Here is an 18,466-nt window from a genome sequence, read left to right on the forward strand (position 1 = left end):
TCCCGATTCTGCACCTACCAGCCCCCTCTCCTCAGCCCTAGAACACTGGTACAATGGGTTAGAACTCTTAAAACCAGGCTGTTCTGCCCTGTGGCCCTGGGGGTGGAGTCAGGGAGCCACAGAGTTTCTGTGAATTCCAGCACCAGCAAACAAGGGGCAGCGTGGAGAAGTGGGCACTATGTCTGAGGGGTGAGTGAGGGGCTGGCATGGGCCCCCAGGGCAGAGAACAAATGGCAGAGCACCTCCTTGTCCTGAGAGGCTGGTGCGGAGTCGGGGTTTGGCCGCTGGGTCGCCCCAGCTGCTGCTGCTACCCTGGCAGCTTTCACTGTGCAAATTTCCCTCGGGTGGTTAATTCCAGAACCAGGGCTCTGCTCTGGGGAAGGGACCCTCCTCCACGTTCATCCCTCACCCCCACTTCCCACCCACCAGCCCAGATCACTGCAGCACCCATGGGCTGCCCCCACACCTGGAGGGCCACTGCCCCTGACTCCCAAAGACCCCATCCTTACTGGAGCCCCCAGTCTGGGCCAGCTTCCCCCCCAAATCCCCAAAGGTCATGCCCATTCTGTCTGCTAATCCTACGGCACAGCCGAATCCCACATTCTCCCTAAGACCAGATCGGCATCCACTCATTGCTCTGCGGGCTCCTCAGCTCATTGAAGTCCATTTAGAGCCATGAGTGACATCACACCTTGTGGTACCCCGAGCCCACACTCCTCAAAAGGCCGGGCGGCTCTGTCTCCCCACTCCTCCTCGGCTCAGAGCACGTGGCGCCCTCCATCCTCTCTCCAGAGCTTACCAGCGCCTCTGGGAGTCCTCCCACGCGACCCTGCAGGAGCTGCTGGACCAAGAGCAGCCCCTCCTCGAACCCGTGCCCGACCGGGAGCGGCAGACCTTCCAGTACAGGCTCGGGTCGCTCTACCTGCACTACCTGGGGCTGCTGCGCCGCTTCGACACCGTCTACGACCAGCTGGTGCAGCCGCAGAAGCGGCGGCTGGTGCGGCGCCTGCTGGACAGCGTGGCGGGGCGCGTGCTGGAGCTCAAGGACGAGCTGGTGCGCGCCGAACTGTGTGAGAACCACTGCCTGGACCTCGTGCTGCAAGATCTCAAGCTCACCCCGGTACGTGTGTGCGGCAGCGAAGCCAAGCCCACAGCCAGGTAGTGGGAGGGGAGAGGCGGGGCGGACCGGCCTTGACCACCTGGGACACAGAGCCATGCCCCCGACAGCTTGGGGTCGGGTGGGGCCGACCACCCCCTGCCTACCCCTCACTCCGTGGATATTCCTGGTGTTGGGACACCTGCTAGGGAAGGAAGGAGGGCAAAGAAGATCAGAGGATGGGCTTTGACCTTGCAGAGAGGGATTTGGGAAGGGGCTGGGTGCATGAGGTACTTGGGAGTTGGATGGAGTCAGGGTGAGATCCCCTGAATGACTGGGAAGACCCATGAACTGCAGGAGATTGTGAGGAGAGTCCTCTAGAGGCTCCTCAAAGTGTGGTCCCTGGACCAGCAGCATTGACATCTCAAATGAGAAACTGCATCCCTAACCCAGTAAATCTTCACTGGCGTTTTATCAAGACCCTCCAGTGATCTGTGTGCCCGAGCAAGTTCTAGAAGGCTGTTGTAGAGCGCAGAGCTTTGGTGGGGCCTCCAGTCTGGCCCTAAGCTCAGGGTACAGTAACTGCTTCATATCCAGGACTATCTCAGAGTTTTCCCCAATCAGCCGCAGCAGTGCACTTGGGGGGTGGGGGGGAAAGATTCTGTAGGCCCTGCCATTCTGATGTAGTAGTCTGGGGAGAACCTAGGAATCTGCATTTAAGAGTTTCCCAGTTGATTCTGATACACAACCAGGTTTGAGACCACTACCACCTACCACAATCCTCCAGAATTCAACCGCAGCCAGATGATGGGGGTAAAAGAGAGGAATGACTCTTGGGGGCATCTGCCCATTACCCTTTCAGTTTCCTACCCCAGGACTCTAAAATGGAAGAAAACAGCACGGGGGGGTGTGTCAGCAGCTGAAAATGGTAATAGATTGGCCAGACGGCCCAGACTTTTGATTTCGGACCCTCCTCCCCCAACATTCCCCCAAAGGCTGACCTAGAGGTTCCAATCCCCAAATACTTCCTGCTGGAGCAGTCCACTGCTATGCGGGAGCAAAGGCTGATGCTGGCTGAGATCCTGTCCAGACTGGAGCCAGTGTCCTCCCGGAAGGTAAACAGGGGTGACACCCTCCCAGATACTTCCATTCCCCTTCTCCTGAAAGCCTCCAGAATGCAGAGGCCCCTCCGTGCCCTATACCAGAGTGCCCTTTAGGTAATCCCTGGCCTTCTTCAAGGCTGTTCTTGTGCTCATAGTAACCTTCTAATGCCAAGAGACTTGGGCTCCCAAATACTCTGGGAGGATGGTGCCCTGGTGCATCCTTTGGTGGCTGGTCTCCCAGCAGCCCACCCTGGATGCAAGCTCTCCCTCGTACTCATGCTGTTTTGCCCCTGTTCTGGCCAGAGCTTTACAGGAATGCACCGGACTGAGGCCATAATTCTAATACAAAGGGCAGAGCGGGCCAGGCAAGGGCGGCTTCGAGCCACCTTCATGCAAGAGATTCGAAGAGATGAGGAGCGGGATCGGAGGATTCGGGAGGACGGACGGCACAAGTTCAGTCGGGGCCAAGCAGCTGTCACCATACAGAAGGTGATCCTAGGTGCCCAGGAGGAGGGCCAGGGCAGTCACCTCATTCAGGAAGCCTGCTGGGCTCAGCAATTGATGACAGGACTGCAGATGCTTGGATTCTGTAGCCCCACAGCTAGATATTTTTTCTTTTCTTTTTTTAAATTTTTATTTATTTATTTATTTTTGGAGATGGAGTCTTGCTCTGTCGCCCAGGCTGAAGTTCAGTGGCATGATCTCAGCAACCTCTGCCTCCTGGGTTCAAGCGATTCTCATGCTTTAGCCTCCTGAGTAGATGGAACTACAGTCTTTTGCCAATACACCCAGCTAATTTTTGCATTTTTAATATAGATGGGTTTCACCATGTTGGCCAGGCTGGTCTCAAACTCCCGACCTCAAGTGATCTACCCATCTCAGCCTCCCAAAGTGCTGGGATTACAGGCGTGAGCCACAACGCCCAGTCTCCACAACTAGATTCTAAACCAGTCAGTACTTTAATCAGTCAGTAAGCATGTATCTTTCTTGTTTGTTATTTAATCCACATCTCTATTCTCAAAAGGATACCTTAAAAGGATACCCAGAGCCGGGCGCGGTGGCTCAAGCCTGTAATCCCAGCACTTTGGGAGGCCGAGGCGGGTGGATCACAAGGTCGAGAGATCGAGACCAACCTGGTCAACATGGTGAAACCCCGTCTCTACTAAAAATACAAAAAATTAGCTGGGCATGGTGGCGCGTGCCTGTAATCCCAGCTACTCAGGAGGCTGAGGCAGGAGAATTGCCTGAACCCAGGAGGCGGAGGTTGCGGTGAGCCAAGATCGCGCCATTGCACTCCAGCCTGGGTGACAAGAGCGAAACTCCGTCTCAAAAAAAAAAAAAAAAAAAAAAAAGGATACCCAGAAACAGAAGGATCACTAAAATTAGGGAAGAAAAGTCCATAATAGAGTAGCAGAACAGGCCAGGCACGGTGGCTCATGTCTGTAATCCGAGCATTTTGGGGGCTGAGGCAGGCACAAGTTCAGGAATTTGAGACCAGCCTGACCAACAGGGTAAAACCCCATCTCTATTAGAAATACAAAAATAAGCTGGGCATGGTGGCACGTGCCTGTAATCCCAGCTACTCAGGAGGCTGAGGCAGAAGAATTGCTTGAACCCAGGAAGCAGAGGTTGCAGTGAGCCCAGATCATGCCACTGTACTCCAGCCTGGGTGACAGAGCACAACTCTGTCTCTAACAAAAAAAAAAAAAAAAAAGAGAGAGAGTATCAGAACAGAATAGATGATCACTCCAGAAACTCTTAAGACTGTTGAAAAGTGAGCCACTAAAATGTATCCTGCTGAGGCTGGAGTATTGCTTGACCCCTGAGTAACATAGCAAGACCCCATCTCTTAAAACAAAAAACGATCCTGAGCCTCCCAGAAACTAAGATGGAGGGAAACTGGATCATGATGAATTAATTTGATAACTGATGTGATCTAAGCACCCCCAAGCTCTTTGCCTCTGGGTCACAGTTTAACACGGAAATAACGTAATTTCCATAATTTTACCCCTGTCTCACTTCACTGCAGAAAGCCCTTCTCTGCCCTAAGGGTCACCGAGCATTCTTGCCATCCTGGTTGTCACACCTCTCCCTTGCTCCGGGCAGCCACTCTGCACCTCTCTGGGTCAGCCTCTGCTGTCTGCCTTGGTGTGCGATCATGGCCTCTCCCACCATTCCTTAAAATTCTGCTAACACAGGTGGACTCCTGGTAGTAGTGGTTAACAGCTTGACCAGAGACTGGAGGAGCCCTGGGAAAATTCCAGTGCAGGAACAGAAAGTGGTCTGTGGTGTCGCTGCCCCTAAGGCCACCCTGTCACGGGAGCCTCTTGCCACCGTTTCTTTCCAGGAACTGCTGACCTGGGGTGGGCCCTCTTTCTCTCTCAAATCAATCTCCCCTCCTGTCCTCTCTCTCTCAAGTCCCAATACCTCAAACATTTCTGCCTCCTAGCCTACTAGAGAAAACTTATAACTCCTTCCCACCAAAAGACAAAAGCTGGCAACCAACTAACAAACAATAGTGATTCTGTGAAGACGAATCCTCTGCCAATGGGTTAGATTTGTGTGCATTACTAATCAGTACGCTGAGCATGCCTGTCTGAGCCAGGATGACTTTACCAGTGTCTGAGAAGGACGTTTGACAGGAGGGCTCACTAAATCAAAAACTGAAAAAGGAGGCTGGACCCCAAAGTTGGGTCCCACTTTCCCTAGAGGCCAAAGCAGGTCATTTTGTGCCTGTTGCCAGACATCAAGAGTACAGAAATATTGTGTGCTAGTCTTAGAGTCACTCGGAGCACTGACAAAAGGAAAAAATGTATAAAGGACCCAGTCATGGCGGGCCTGGCCTGTGCTGGTCATGGGAGTGGGAGGATGGAGGCCAGATGAAAAGTGCAGGAACCAGTCTCTGCTCCTAGAGGTGCCATGAGGCAGACAGTGAGCACTGTCTGGCCTGGGCCCTGGCTCTGCCTTCCTCTGCCCAACGTCCCCACCTTCCGGCCCCACTCGGTGATCCTGGAGTCTGAAAGTGGCTGGGCTGGGAGATAGAGCACGGGTCCATCTCTGCACAGATGAGGTCTTGGGCCTGGGTGAGGTCATGTCCAGTCTCTGGCCTCAGTTGTCTTGGGTCAAAAATGTAGGATCAACTTGAGGAGCTCCACAGTCCCTACAGCGCCAATGTCTATGTGCCTGGGTGGAATCAAATATTGATTTCAATTGCTCTGGGGATTCTGGGGAGTGGTGTAGGGTGCTTGAGCTCTGATCTGTCCCTCAAAAGAGACAGCAGATTAGGGTGGAGAGGAGAAGGAGGGAATCCCTGGGGGGCCCTGGGATGCTGGCTTGAGTGCCCACCTGAAATCACTCTTCCAGGCCGCTCCTGCTCAGTGTGCCCCTGAGCAACTTCCCCAGGGCTCCTCCCACCCCACCCGAAATCTCCTCTAGCATGACCCTCTCAGAGATCGGCTTCTGCAGGGTGGAGAGTGTGTGTCCCATGTGCCCCTTCCTCCCTCCGCCAGGTGTGGAAAGGTTACCTACAGAGGAGACGCACTCGGCAGGACCGGCAGACAGAGATGGAGTTCATTGGCATGGTGAGCCCAACCTGGCCACCATGGTGGGGCCTGGAACACAGAGCTGGCCAGGGTAGGGCCCCCACTCCAGAGCACAGTCTTCTTTTGGACCCACATTGCCCATGGTGCTCTCCACTCAGGCCAGGCTGGGAGCCTGGGAGAGAAAGATGCAGAAGGACAGGAAAGCCCCTAGGCCATATGCCTTCACACCCTTCATCCTGTAGAGATCAGCCCCTGGCAGCAGCTCACCTGTGGGGCCGGCGAGGGGTACTGTGCAGAGCATCCTGGACCCCACATTCCCACCCCCAGCTGGAAGGAGGGGCTGCAGGGGTGGGCCCCCAGAGGGAGGAGGCCACAAAGCCAGCAGGAACACCCACACTTGCACCCCCCCCCCCAAGCCTCTGGTAGCCACAGGGAAACACCAGGGGCTGTGTCGGGGTGGGGACACACTCCCCAAACCAGGGCTTCCCAGGCGGCGTGCCTGTGTGTAGACGTGTGTCTGCAGCCAGTAGGCCTGGCTCCTTGAGTCTGTCTGTCCCCTGTTCTCTGTCTTCTTGCCCAGCTGGTCTCCACTGACTTAGGAAAAGGCAGGCCAAGATTGGAGGGGTGTCGGGGGCCTGCTCCCTGAGGGAGGGGCTTTGCCCTGGGCGGATCCGGTGGAGGCCTAGCTGCCAGAGGGGGCTGTGGAGGGAGCTGCAGCGGGGGCTGGGCTGGGGATTGGAGGGATTGGAGGGAAGGGAGCCTTCCCAGGGCTGGTGACATCTTGCAGGCTGAGAGGCCACCACTGGAGGCTTGGGTCCTTGGGAGGAGGAGGGGGCCAGGGGCTACTATGTGGGAGTGGGGGTCAGAGACTTGTTGTGGGGCCAGAGGGCTGGACCCCCAGGAGATGAAAGCAGGCTGAAAGAGGCAGGGGTTGGCTTCAGCAGGGAGGGGTCTGCGTGCGGCAGTGGGTGAGGAATGAGCCTGGCCGCCCGGGCCTATCAACAGTGTGAGCTCAGCGTTTTCAGTAATTGTCTCTGCGCAGAGTGATATTTAAAATACATTTGGGAGCCAATGAGGCGGGAAAGTGGCTGCGAGAGCGGCTGCCAACTCGGGCCGCGGGGCGGGGGGTGTTGGCGGGGGTTGGGGCCGCAGGCTCCAGGGGAGGGTGTGCTAGGGAAATCGGGCAGGGGCCAGTCCTGATGCATCTAGCAAACTCATTATTAGAGTAATTTACACAGATGAATTCGGCTCCGAACACAGTTTCTCCCGATGCAGGCATGCCCGTTGTTCTGTGCGGGTGTGTACGCACGAGGCCTTGCATGAGCATCGTGTTGGGGAAGGAGCGGGTACGGATGTCTGTGCCCGAGGCTGGGGGCTGCATCCAGACTGGATTCTGGCTCCTCCCACTCCCACTCCTGAGCCCCTCAGCCTCTCTTCCACTCCCCCAGCTCCCCTCACCCAACCAGGTAGAGCACCTGAGCGTCATCTCCCAGGCCTGCCGAGGGGAGGATGGCCGGAGGCTCCGCCAGACGGAGAAGGAGGAGGAGTTCCAGGCGGCGATGGTGAAGACCCATGATTCTCTCGCAGAGACAGAGGGGCCTGACATGAAGGAGAAAATGAAGGAGCAAATCCGACAGTGGTTTATCGAGTGCCAGTCAGTGTCCTCAGCTGACCCTACCCTCAGTCCTTCGTTCCTTTCTCTTAGCGTCCCTCAGGGCTTCTCGTGCCCCATCCCCGCGACATGAGTTCTGCCTTCTAGTCCAGATCGGCCCTTTTCTCCTCTACCTCTAGGTCCCCAACACACTGCTGACCCTCTTGGTTTCAACCTTGGGGCCCCAACTTACAGGACCATTTCCACAGATGACTTCCCATTTCCACAAGGGAGAGAAAGTGCCAGGATAGGGTGGGGAGAGCACCCATGGATGCCCCTTGAGTGATCTGTCCTGTTGGGAACAATCCATCCCTCCCTTCTCTCCCTCCATCTCCCTGGTCCTTTTTTTTTCTCTGGCGTTCTCCATCCATCCACCCACCCTTCTATCCATCTCTCTATCTACCTATCCATCCATTTGTCATTCATCCACCCACCCACCCCTCTACCCACCTCTCCATCTATCCATCCACCTGTCCACCCACTCACCCTTCTACTCACCTCTCCACCTATCCATCCATCTGTCTATCCACCCACCCTTCTACCCACCTCTCCATCCATCCATCCGTCCACCCACTCACCCTTCTACCCACCTCTCCATCCATCCATCTGTCCACCCACCCACCCTTCTATGAACCTCTCCATTTATCCATCCATCTGTCCACCCACCCATCCTTCTACCCACCGCTCCATCTATCCATCCGTCTGTCTACTCACCCACCCTTCTACCCCCCTCTCCACCTATCCATCCATCTGTCCACCCACCCACCCTTTTACCATCTATCCATCCATCCATCGATCTATCCATCTATCCATCTCTCCATCTACCCATCCATCCCTCTACCCACCCACCCTTCTACCCCCCTCTCCATCTATCCATCCATCTGTCCATCCACCCACCCTTTTACCCCTCTCTCCATCTGTCCATCCATCTGTCCATCCAACCACCCTTCTACCCCCCTCTCCACCCATCCATCTGTCCATCCACCCACCCCTCTACCCACCTCTCCATCTATCCATCTGTCCATCTATCGACCCACCCTTCTACCCACGTCTCCATCTATCTGTCCATCCACCTACCATCCTTCCAGCCACCTCTCCATCTCCCCATTCATCCATCCATCTGTCCACCTAACCACCCACCCTTCTACCCACCTCTCCATCTGCCCACCTACCTGCCCATTCTTCTACCCACCTCTCCATCTATCCATCCAGGCATCCACCCATCTACCCAACCACCTTTCTGTTCACCTCTCCATCTGTCTATCCATCTGTCCACCTACCCATCCACCCTTCTGCCCACCTCTCTGTCTACCTATCCATTCATCTGTCCATCCATTCATTCATCTTTCTGTCCAATCATTTTATGTTCACTTAGTGACCTTACTGGCCGGTTCCCTGATTATCCAGATGAATCTTTAGGTGGATCCTACCTGATCTTTGCAGACAAAACTCCAGAACAGGTACCTGGCTGGAGGAAGGACAGGGGGTTTTCTGTGGCAGGTGGAGCCAGAGGCTACAGAGAATACTGAGTGGGATGGGGTGGAGTTGGGGATCAGCTTCAATGGAGGCAGAGGTGGCTAGGGGAAATGCAGCGAGGAAGACAGCATGTGGAAGAGGAGCAAGGAGCAGCTGTGGCCAGAGCAGGCACTGTGGAGGGGAAAGCAAGGATGTCCAGGGAGACTGTGGTGGCTCCAGATTCCCATGGCCCAGAAGAGAAGAGTGGCTCTGACCAGAATGCTCCTTTTTGGGCATTTCTCACTGGGCCCTGATGGAGTCTCTGCATGCTCAGCTGTCCCAACCCCATCAGTTACTCTAGGCCTAGGGAATCCTTGGTCCACCCTAGTCTCAGGCCCTGGGTTCTCTTCTGTAACATCCCCCTGACCTTCTCTGAAATGTCTTGTGTCATTGGTCACAGGTGAGAATGGAACTAGAGATGCAGGTCCAAGAGAACAAAAAAAGAGAAAAAGAGAAGAGCAAGGAAGAAGAAAAGGATGAAAAAGAGAAGAAGAAAGGAAAGGAAGAAAAGGGGAAGAAGCGGGTAAGACACCTTCCGGATGCATGGTTTGGGGGACTCATGGTAGGAAGATGGGTCCCGGTAAGATTAGGGCCAGAGTCTGTGCTAGGCAGAGGTAATGAAGTCAAGGTCAAGGATGTTTCTGTTCTAGGAGGTAGAGGCGGTGCTGCAAGTATTGCCATCCAAATGTATCCCTATGATCAGCGCCGGGCATGAGGAATACTTAAGTAAGAGGGGAGACGGCTGGGGAGGAGTGTCTGCGCCTTGTGTGCCCTGGGGCCCTGGGTCCTGGAGAAAGTGGGCATCTGCCACATGGCCCATGAGGTGGCAGTGTGGGTGTGTGGGTAAAGGGGACAACACCAAATGGGGAGAGGGAGGGGTCTGGTATTTTTTGGCTGGGGGTGTTATGGGTTTGGGTCTGAATCCTGCCGTCACAGGCCTTGGTGTCAACTCTGTCTGCTGTCTGGGTAGAAGCAGTGCCAGGCTGGTGGGTGGGGACAGGGCAACTGGCCAGGGCCCAGCTCCTGACCTGTGTGCACACATGTGTCTCTGTATGTGTGCATGTTTGTGTGCACACATGTAGGCATGTGTGTGTACACCTGGGACTCTGACCTTCACACATGCATCCATTCTCTGTGATCAGACCTATGGAAGAACCGGTGTGAGGGCATACATCCCAGTCAGAATTATGACTCTGAGACCCTCCGGGAGGAGAAGAGGAAGGAGGTGGAGCTGGAGATCCGGATACAGGTGAGAGCGAGGGGTCAGGGCTTCCCTGCAGGCCACTACCCTGCACCTTCTCCCATGCCCCGCACTTCCAGCCAGATTCGGGCTCCTCCCCACCCATTTCTCGGCCTCTCTCATGTCCTGAACCCCCAACTCCAGTCCCCAGCTCATCCTTTGTAGACTTCACTGCCTTGATGTGTGGTCCTAGCTCCACCTGCTGCCCACATCAGTTCCCACCTTCCTCTGCCTCCCCCGGTCCTGCTTTCTCCCAGGGCTGAAGCAGCAAGGGAGTGGGGTATAGGAGGGGCTTGAAGCCAGGGTATCCACACCCCACCACCATCCTCAGGAACCCTCTGATGATGCATCCCACCCATGCCATGGGCTTCAGGAGTGTTCAATCATATCTTTCACACAACCCATGGTTTTCCTGATGGTACACATGGGAAAGTGAGGCTAACAGGTTACGTAACCGTTCAGGTCACAGAGACCTCAGGGGTGGGTCTTGGGCTTGAACTCCATCTGGAGGCTTCTCCCCACATTGAAGGCTGTTAGGAGCAGGGCTCTTGGGGAGCAGGAAGAGGATTATGACTGAATGTGAACAGGTGCCAGGAGGGAGAGAGGAACACAGAGTAACATGTGGGAAGGCACCAGGGCTGTCCCCACTGCTTTCCTCAGGCTCACTGGGCTCTTCTGTAAGGCTCCTCCCCATCCCTGCCTGCCTGCTCCTCTCCCACCTGTCCTCCCAGCCCCAGGCCACCCTGCCACACCTCTGCTGTCTCCCCTAGGTGGATGAACTGATGCGTCAGGAGCTGAGAAACCTCCGTCTGGCTGTGGACAAGGAGGAGGAAAGACAAGCCTTGAGGGCTCCAAAGGCAAGATCAGGGGCTGGGGCTGGGCAGGGGAGGGCACATGGGGAGGTAAGGAACAGGGTACAGTGACCTATGTGCTTGTTTCCAACCAGAAAACACCTGGGAAGAAACGTGGGATAAAGAAGAAGGAAAAAGATCTGACCCCAGACAGGTAGCAGGCCCTGTGGTGCCTACTTTGCATGTGGTGGTGGTGGAGCAAGTCCCAGTCCACCTGCCCATGCACCCACCCACCCAGCAGTAGCAGGTCCTGGCTCTGCCGCTGAGAGACCGTGGTAAAGTCCCTTTCCCTCTCCGACTCCCTGGCCTTGTTCACCAAATACCTGCCCTGCCAAACTCAATATAGCTGTGGGGATCAAGTAAAGGCATGTGGGATGCAGAGTAAGATGTCAAATGCAGTTTCTAAACAGGTCATTGCTCCACACTTCCAGATCCTCCCTCCAACCTTTGCCTTAACAAGATATCTCTGCCAAAGCCATTTCCCCCTGGACTTCCCGCTCTGGGACATTAAGGGACTCATCAGCAGTCCCTTCCTGCTGACTTGTCTGGTAAAGAGAGCTCACAAGCTCCTTGATGTCAGCTGCTTTAATTTAATGACTGTCTGTCCCAGGAGCACTCACATCTTAAATGTGGTTTCTAAGAAGAGGGCAATGTTTCACTCAAATGACTGGATTTCTAATGGTGAACCTTTGGGCAGGGGGCAGACTGATGGGTGTCACAGAGGCTCCTGTACTCTTCACGCCCCTCTCACAGAGCACCCACTGCGGGAGGCTTGCCTCCTGGGACGGTGACTTGGTGCCACTCCTGGTTCTGCCTGTCTGCAGGGACTGTGGATATTTTTGACCAGAATGTTTGTCATGAGAACCACTGATCCCCTGTCTTCATGACAACAGTCCCCCATCTCTGTCACCATTTTCCATGTGTTGTCACTTGCTGACATCCCTGGGGGGGCATCCTCCTGTGCCATCCTCTGCCAGGACTGTGGAGTCTCTGTATGAAGAGCTTGTTATTGCTGGCCTTATAAGGAAGAGCGAGTCAGTGGCATTGAAAGACTACATAGGTGAGACCCCTCCCACAATGCCTGTTCTCAGTCTATAGCCGGGTGCCAAGGCTCCTCTATGCCCTGCCTACCAGCCACACCTTTCCTGTGGCTGATTACCCGATCGCCACTCGGAGAGGGTACCTGTCGCTCAGTGGCTACCTGTTGCCACAGGTGACTGCCTCTATCTTGGATCCACTCTGAGTTTGGCAAAGAAGTTGCCCATGCCCTCTCTGTTTGACATACGACAGAACGTGGCCTTGTATGCTGTCCTTCGGCTTGGTGAGAGGCCCTGGGGGTGTGAGGAGCCAGCTCTGGGCAGGCAGCCCTCGGGGTAAGGGCTGGGGTCAGGGTAGGGTGGCTGAGGTGGGCACGTCCAGCCTGGGCCTCCAAGCCCCAGGTGCTCCTGCCCTGTCCAGGCCCTGCTGGAGCTCACACCAAGATTGGGCCACCCCAGAAATCATGTGGGCCCTTGACCTGCTGAGGATCCATACTGCCAGCCCTTAGTCAATCGTGAGGGACAACCCAGGGTCTGTCCTGCTCCTAGAAGACCAGCCCTACACCTGCTGAGCTGAGCTGAAAAGCTTTCTGAAGCGGTTTATTCCATGACTTCTTCTATTTTTCTTTTTTTTTTGGTGGCAACAGAATCTTATTCTGTTGCCCAGGCTGGAGTGTAATGGGGCAATCTCAGCTCACTGCAACTTCCGCCTCCTGCGTCTCGTGCCTTTCAATTCCACCATGTCATAATCCAGGAGTGGAAGCGCATGGAGTGGAAAACGGCATTGGCTGGGGTAGCAGGCTCCCTCCCAGCACCATGTACACTCTTCATGCTGGAGACTGCTAAACCATTCAAAATCTCCTGCTGCAACTCCTGGCTCCCAGGCCTAGGGGACTAGGGGATCTGCTGGTGTTGGGGAAGGTAGAATGCCATGATTTGCACCTCCTCCCCCAGCCCCAGCCCCAGCCCCTTGGCCTGACCTTACACAGAGTTAAGTCGTTAACTCCAGCCCTGACTCCTGCTGCTGATCCGTCATCTGTCTCTGGCCCATTTTCTTGCTCTTAGGCTCCCGGGATATCCACACCATGGCCCCGCTCATCCGCTCCATCCTCCTGGTGGGCCCCTCTGGCATGGGGAAGAAGATGCTGGTCAAGGCGGTGTGCACAGAAACTGGCGCCAACCTGTTCGACCTGTCCCCTGACAACCTGCTGGGCAAATATCCTGGCAGGAACGGGGCACAGATGATGGTGCATATAGTCTTTAAGGTCTGGAGCCCCCAGCTTTTGGTCTTTCTGGTTCTCAGACCTGTGGCAACAGAGGAGGGTGGGCTCTATGCCTAAGAGGTCACCCATCAGCCTACTGGGTGTGATTTCAGGCGCTGAACTGGTGAGATCTCCCTACCAACCTGGGCTAGGAGCTTGGGTTTCCCCTGCAGTCCCTATGGTGGGGGAATGAAGAAAAAGGGGAGGAAACAGAGCAGTTCCTTTTCATGGGCTTAATATGCAGTAGGATGAGGTTTAATATGCATCCCCCCCATGGGGGGGCAGTGACTCAGTTTACCCTGAGGTATGAGGTGTGTGCAGCAGCAGGCTGGGGGTGGGGCTGGCAGGTGTAGGGAGTGGAGACTGGTCTCTAAGGTCAGCCCCTGCCCAAGGCCGGCCCTCATCCTGGCTTCTGACCAGCAGGGACATGACCCTTCTCCAGGGCCATCTAACATCTGATTTTTATTCTCTGACCCATCCAGGTAGCCCGGCTCCTACAGCCCTCTGTGATTTGGATTGGAAATGCTGAGAAGAATTTCTATAAGAAGATCCCCAAAGAAGACAGGGAGGTGAGGGAGCGTGCGCAGGAAAGCTGTGTGGCCGGTGGCATGAGCTGGGGCGCGCTGGAAGGCCTGGGCTTGTTCAGGTCACTCCAAACCTCACCCACGGGGGCCTGGCACATGTCCCCTCTACTCCTTACACCTAGTTTCCTTGTGTCAGAGCAAGACGGGCAGCCTCCTCACACCACTAGGGCTGAGGTGAGGCTGAGGGCAAGGCATGTGCTCTGAGAACTTGGGAGCCCCGTACGCTGGGCCACTGTGCCCCAGCCCCACCACTCCCGCCGCCTCCCCGGAGCAGATAGACCCAAAGCGGATAAAGAAGGACCTCACCAAGGCCTTGCGGCTGCTGACTCCCGGAGACCGTGTGATGCTGATTGGGACAACCTCCCGGCCGCAGCTGGCTGAGATACGGGGGCTGTGCCGGGTCTATGAGCGGATCCTTCTCATGCCCAGGCCTGACTACGCATCCCGCTATGGTGAGGCCTGGGGACTCAGGGCTGGCTGCTCCTCCCAAAGCCTGCCCACTTCTCTCCCCATCCCCCACTGCTGCTGCAAGCCCTCACCCCACAGCCAGGTCTTCTGGAAGGGCTGCTAGACAAGCAGTCCAGTGGCCTGGGTCCTGGCTTCGGCTCTGTGGACACAAGCAGGTGGCTTATGTCCTCCGAGTCTCCATATCCTCAGGTTGAGTTGGGAGGAAGACCCTTGCCTCGCCTGAGATCTGGTACCTCCTCAGGGGAAGGGGAGCTGATAACATGGAGCTGCCCCTCAGAGCACAAAGCTCCTTCTAGATCCAGGCGGGGGCTGCTCAGGCCTTGTTGTCTCTCCCTGGTGCCCACTGCCCCTCCAAGCCCCATGTGTTCCACGTGCCTGCAGTGCTCTGGAAGCGTATGATAGAGGCCCAGGGCATCCAGCCAACCCAGCGCCTGGACATCAGTGCCCTGGCCAAGGTCTCCGATGGCTACACACCGGGTCACATTCTCCAAGCCATTCAGTCGGTGCTGAGTGAGCGGCGGTTCCTGCAACTGTCCAAGCGGCCCCTGGTGGCCTCCGAGTTCCTGGGACAGCTGTCGAAGCTGGATCCAGTGTACAGGGAGGAGGAGGAGTCCCTGAAGGTGAGGCAGCCGGGGCAGGGGCTGTGGGTGAGCAGCGCCTTTGGGGAGTCAGGCCCCCCAAAACACACCTCTTACCCCTCCCCTCCCTCTGGTAATTTGTAACTCCCACAAATTACCAGAAAACAATTCGTGGAAGTGTTTGTGGAGCTCAGCTGGGAAGGGAGCATGAAATCACCAGGAAATGCCAAGGCTTTGGGGCTTTCCTACCTGGTTTCCCTGAGGGTGGGAGCTCAAAAGGGCCACCAAGGTATCAGGAGCCCTTGGTGGGTTCTGACAGCAGCTGGCACCCACCTTTCCTACCCCTGAGTCAGTGCCCACCCAAGGATGGCCTTGGGAGCACAGGAGAGAGGGCTGCAGGTGTGGAGGGAGGAGGGCTTGTCCCCTGAGAATGGCTGACATCATGCCTAAAGCACTTGGTGGGGAGCAAGGGAAACCTCAGCTCTAGTAGGACCTCCAAACCCTGGGCAAGAGAAGAGGCTGCTGAAGAAAGGGGAGGGCTGAGGTCAGGATGGGTCCAAGGGCCTTACCACTCCTGTACCCATCAACCCAGGACTGGTACTTCAAGACCCCATTGGGCAAGAAGAACATGAAACACAGGATGGACCAGTTGGAGGCTGAGGAGGCCAAGCTGGCCAAGGAGAAGAAGAAAAGGAAGTGATGGCTGAGGCCTGCGGGCACCTGAGATTAGTGGGGCGGGACAGGGTAGTGGCCCGGGGTAAAGGGATGGGGCAGAGGCATAAATGCCCAGATGACTTGGGGACAGACTCTCCTTGTCCATCCATATCTGTGTCTTCCCACCCTTCCTTCTGTGCCCCGACCTGTGCCTGCCACCATCTGGCACCCACCTCTCTCCTGGGCCCTGGCCCTCGCCAGCTCACTGCCACGTCCCTGCTCTGGCTCCTTCATCCCTGTCCTCAGCCCCACTTCTAGGTCTTCAATTCCTTGTCATTGTCCTATCCTGGCTCCCTGACTCTCTTCCTCCTCAAAGTATTTAAGGGAGAAAAAATAGGAAGAGGAGAGGCGGGAGAAGGAAGGTCTGAGTCAGTACAGAAAAAGAAAACATGCAAGTCTAGAAGTTAACTGTCCCTGGTTCTGACCCCACTTGGCACTAACTTCCTGTGTGACCCGGAGAGTTCTTTCCTGTCTCTGGGGCTCAGTTTCCTTACTTATAAAGTGAAGAGAGATTGGACCAGGAATTTCTAAGGTCCCTTCTACTCTAGGGTTTGACTATTCTAGCAAAATGTCTGGGAAGTCTGGGCGGTGAGGGTGCTTGGGCAGCGGGGGGCAGTGGGATGGGGAGGAAGCCTCAGCAATGGTGTGGGGAAGTGGTGGGGCTTTGTGATCAGGGCAAGGGCTGCTGGTAGACCCAATGCTTCGGTGGACATGGAAGTGCAGCATTGGCTAGACCCAATTTCTCTGGGTGGCCTTCATTTCTTTTCTCTAAAGATCCCTCCCCTGGCACCCTGCCTGCCCCAGCTCTGTACTGTGTTCTCTGACCACACCCTAACCTTCTGTGCTCAATGGGATAGAGCCTCCTGCCCCTGGGGTGGGAGTCCATATGTGGGTTTCCCCTTGCTGGGGAGGGAGCAGCTCAGCGGTGAGTGGGGTCAGAGAACTTAGGGAGCAGGGGCAACCATACCAAGGGCTGGGGAGCCCCAGGGTGTTCTCTTGGAAGAGGCAGATCCATGGACCATGTACAGAGTGTGTGGATGAGGCCAAGGTGTGTTCACAGGTAGTGAGAGACAATGGGAAACCTGAAACTATAAAACCACTAAAAGGAAACGGGAAAGCTCCATGATATTGGTCTGGGTAGAGATTTCTTGGATATGACCCAAAAGCACAGGCAATGAAAGCAAAACTAGACAAATGGGATTGCACCAAACTAAAAGGTTTCTGCACAACAAAGGAAAGGACAGAGTGAAGAGACAATCCAGATTGGGAAAAAATATTTGCAAATCAAACATCGGATAAGAGGTGAATATCCAAAATACACAAGGAACTCAAACTACCTCAATAGCAAGAAAACAATTCTATTAAAAAATGGACAAATGACTTGAATAGATATTTCTCAAAAGAAGACACACAAGCCGGGCGCGGTGGCTCAAGCCTGTAATCCCAGCACTTTGGGAGGCCGAGGCGGGTGGATCACGAGGTCAAGAGATTGAGACCATCCTGGTCAACAAGGTGAAACCCCGTCTCTACTAAAAATACAAAAAAAAGTTAGCTGGGCATGGTTGTGTGTGCCTGTAATCCCAGCTACTCAGGAGGCTGAGACAGGAGAATTGCCTGAACCCAGGAGGCGGAGGTTGCGGTGAGCCGAGATCGCACCATTGCACTCCAGCCTGGGTAACAAGAGTGAAACTCCGTCTCAAAAAAAAAAAAAAAAAAAAAAAAAAAAAGAAGAAGACACACACAAATGGCCAACAGATAACTGGAAATATGTTCAACATCATTAATCATCAGAGAAATGTGAATCTAAAACCACAATGAGATATTATCTCATGTCTGTTAGACTGCCTATTATTGAGAAGGGAACTCTGTGTGCTGTTGCTGGTGTTGTAAATTAGTACCATTTTGAAAAATAAAATGAAGGTTCCTCAAAAAAATAAAAATAGAATTACCTTATGATCCAGCAATCCCAGTACTGGGTATATACCCAAAGGAATATGAAGTCAGAGTGCAGAAGCGATGTCTGTAGCCCCGTGTCCACCACGGCACTACTCACAATCGCCGTGACTTGGGAACAAGTTGTGTCCGTCAGTGGATGAATGGATTTTTAAATGCGGTGTATCTGGAGGGCATTATGCTAAGTGAAATAAGCCAGGTGTGGAAAGACACATACCGCATGAGCTTGCTTATTGTGGAATCCAAAAATGTCAAACTCCTAAAAGTAAAGAGTAGAATGGTGATTCCCAGAGGCTGGGGGCTCTGGGGTAGTGGACAGGGAAAGGAGAGACATTGGTCAGTGGGTACGATGTTACAGGTAGATAGGATAAGTTCAGCTGTTCCATTGCACAGCAAGATGACTATACTGAATAATGATGTATATTTCAAAATAGCTAAAAAAGGATTTTATTGATTGATTGATTGAGACAGAGTCTTGCTCCGTCACCCAGGCTGGAATGCAGTGGAGCGATCTTGGCTCACTGCAACCTCTGCCACCCGGGTTCAAGCAATTCTCTTGCCTCAGCCTCCCGAGTAGCTGGGATTACAGGCAGCCACTAATTTTTATATTTTTAGTAGAGATGGGTTTTCACCATGTTGGTCAGGCTGGTCTGGAACTCCTGACCTCATGATCCACCCTCCTTGGCCTCCCAAAGTGCTGGGATTACAGGCGTGAGCCACCATGCCCAGGCTTTAAGAGAGGATTTTAAATGTTTTCACCACAAAGAAATGGTAAATATCGTTTGATAAGTGTGCTAATTACCCTGATATGATTATACATTATATACATGTATCAAAATATATCCCATAAATACATACAATTATTGGTCAAT

General features: G+C 54.5%; 1 protein-coding gene across 1 annotated transcript; it reads left to right on the top strand.

Moving 5' to 3' along the window:
• Window positions 1-136: 136 nt before the first annotated feature.
• Window positions 137-15,731, top strand: DRC11L (dynein regulatory complex subunit 11 like). Its single transcript, XM_039472981.2, has 19 exons — window positions 137-189; window positions 793-1,120; window positions 2,092-2,211; window positions 2,503-2,688; window positions 5,709-5,780; window positions 7,190-7,395; window positions 8,768-8,852; window positions 9,308-9,430; window positions 9,558-9,633; window positions 10,050-10,156; window positions 10,918-11,004; window positions 11,094-11,152; window positions 11,976-12,058; window positions 12,212-12,319; window positions 13,101-13,300; window positions 13,780-13,866; window positions 14,156-14,333; window positions 14,731-14,969; window positions 15,520-15,731. Exons 1-19 carry the CDS (start codon window positions 179-181, stop codon window positions 15,625-15,627), a joined length of 2,463 nt encoding a protein of 820 aa, XP_039328915.1. The 5' UTR covers window positions 137-178; the 3' UTR covers window positions 15,628-15,731.
• Window positions 15,732-18,466: the final 2,735 nt, after the last annotated feature.

This window comes from Saimiri boliviensis, chromosome 10 (genome assembly GCF_048565385.1).
Source record: "Saimiri boliviensis isolate mSaiBol1 chromosome 10, mSaiBol1.pri, whole genome shotgun sequence".
In the NCBI taxonomy this organism is placed as follows: domain Eukaryota; kingdom Metazoa; phylum Chordata; class Mammalia; order Primates; family Cebidae; genus Saimiri; species Saimiri boliviensis.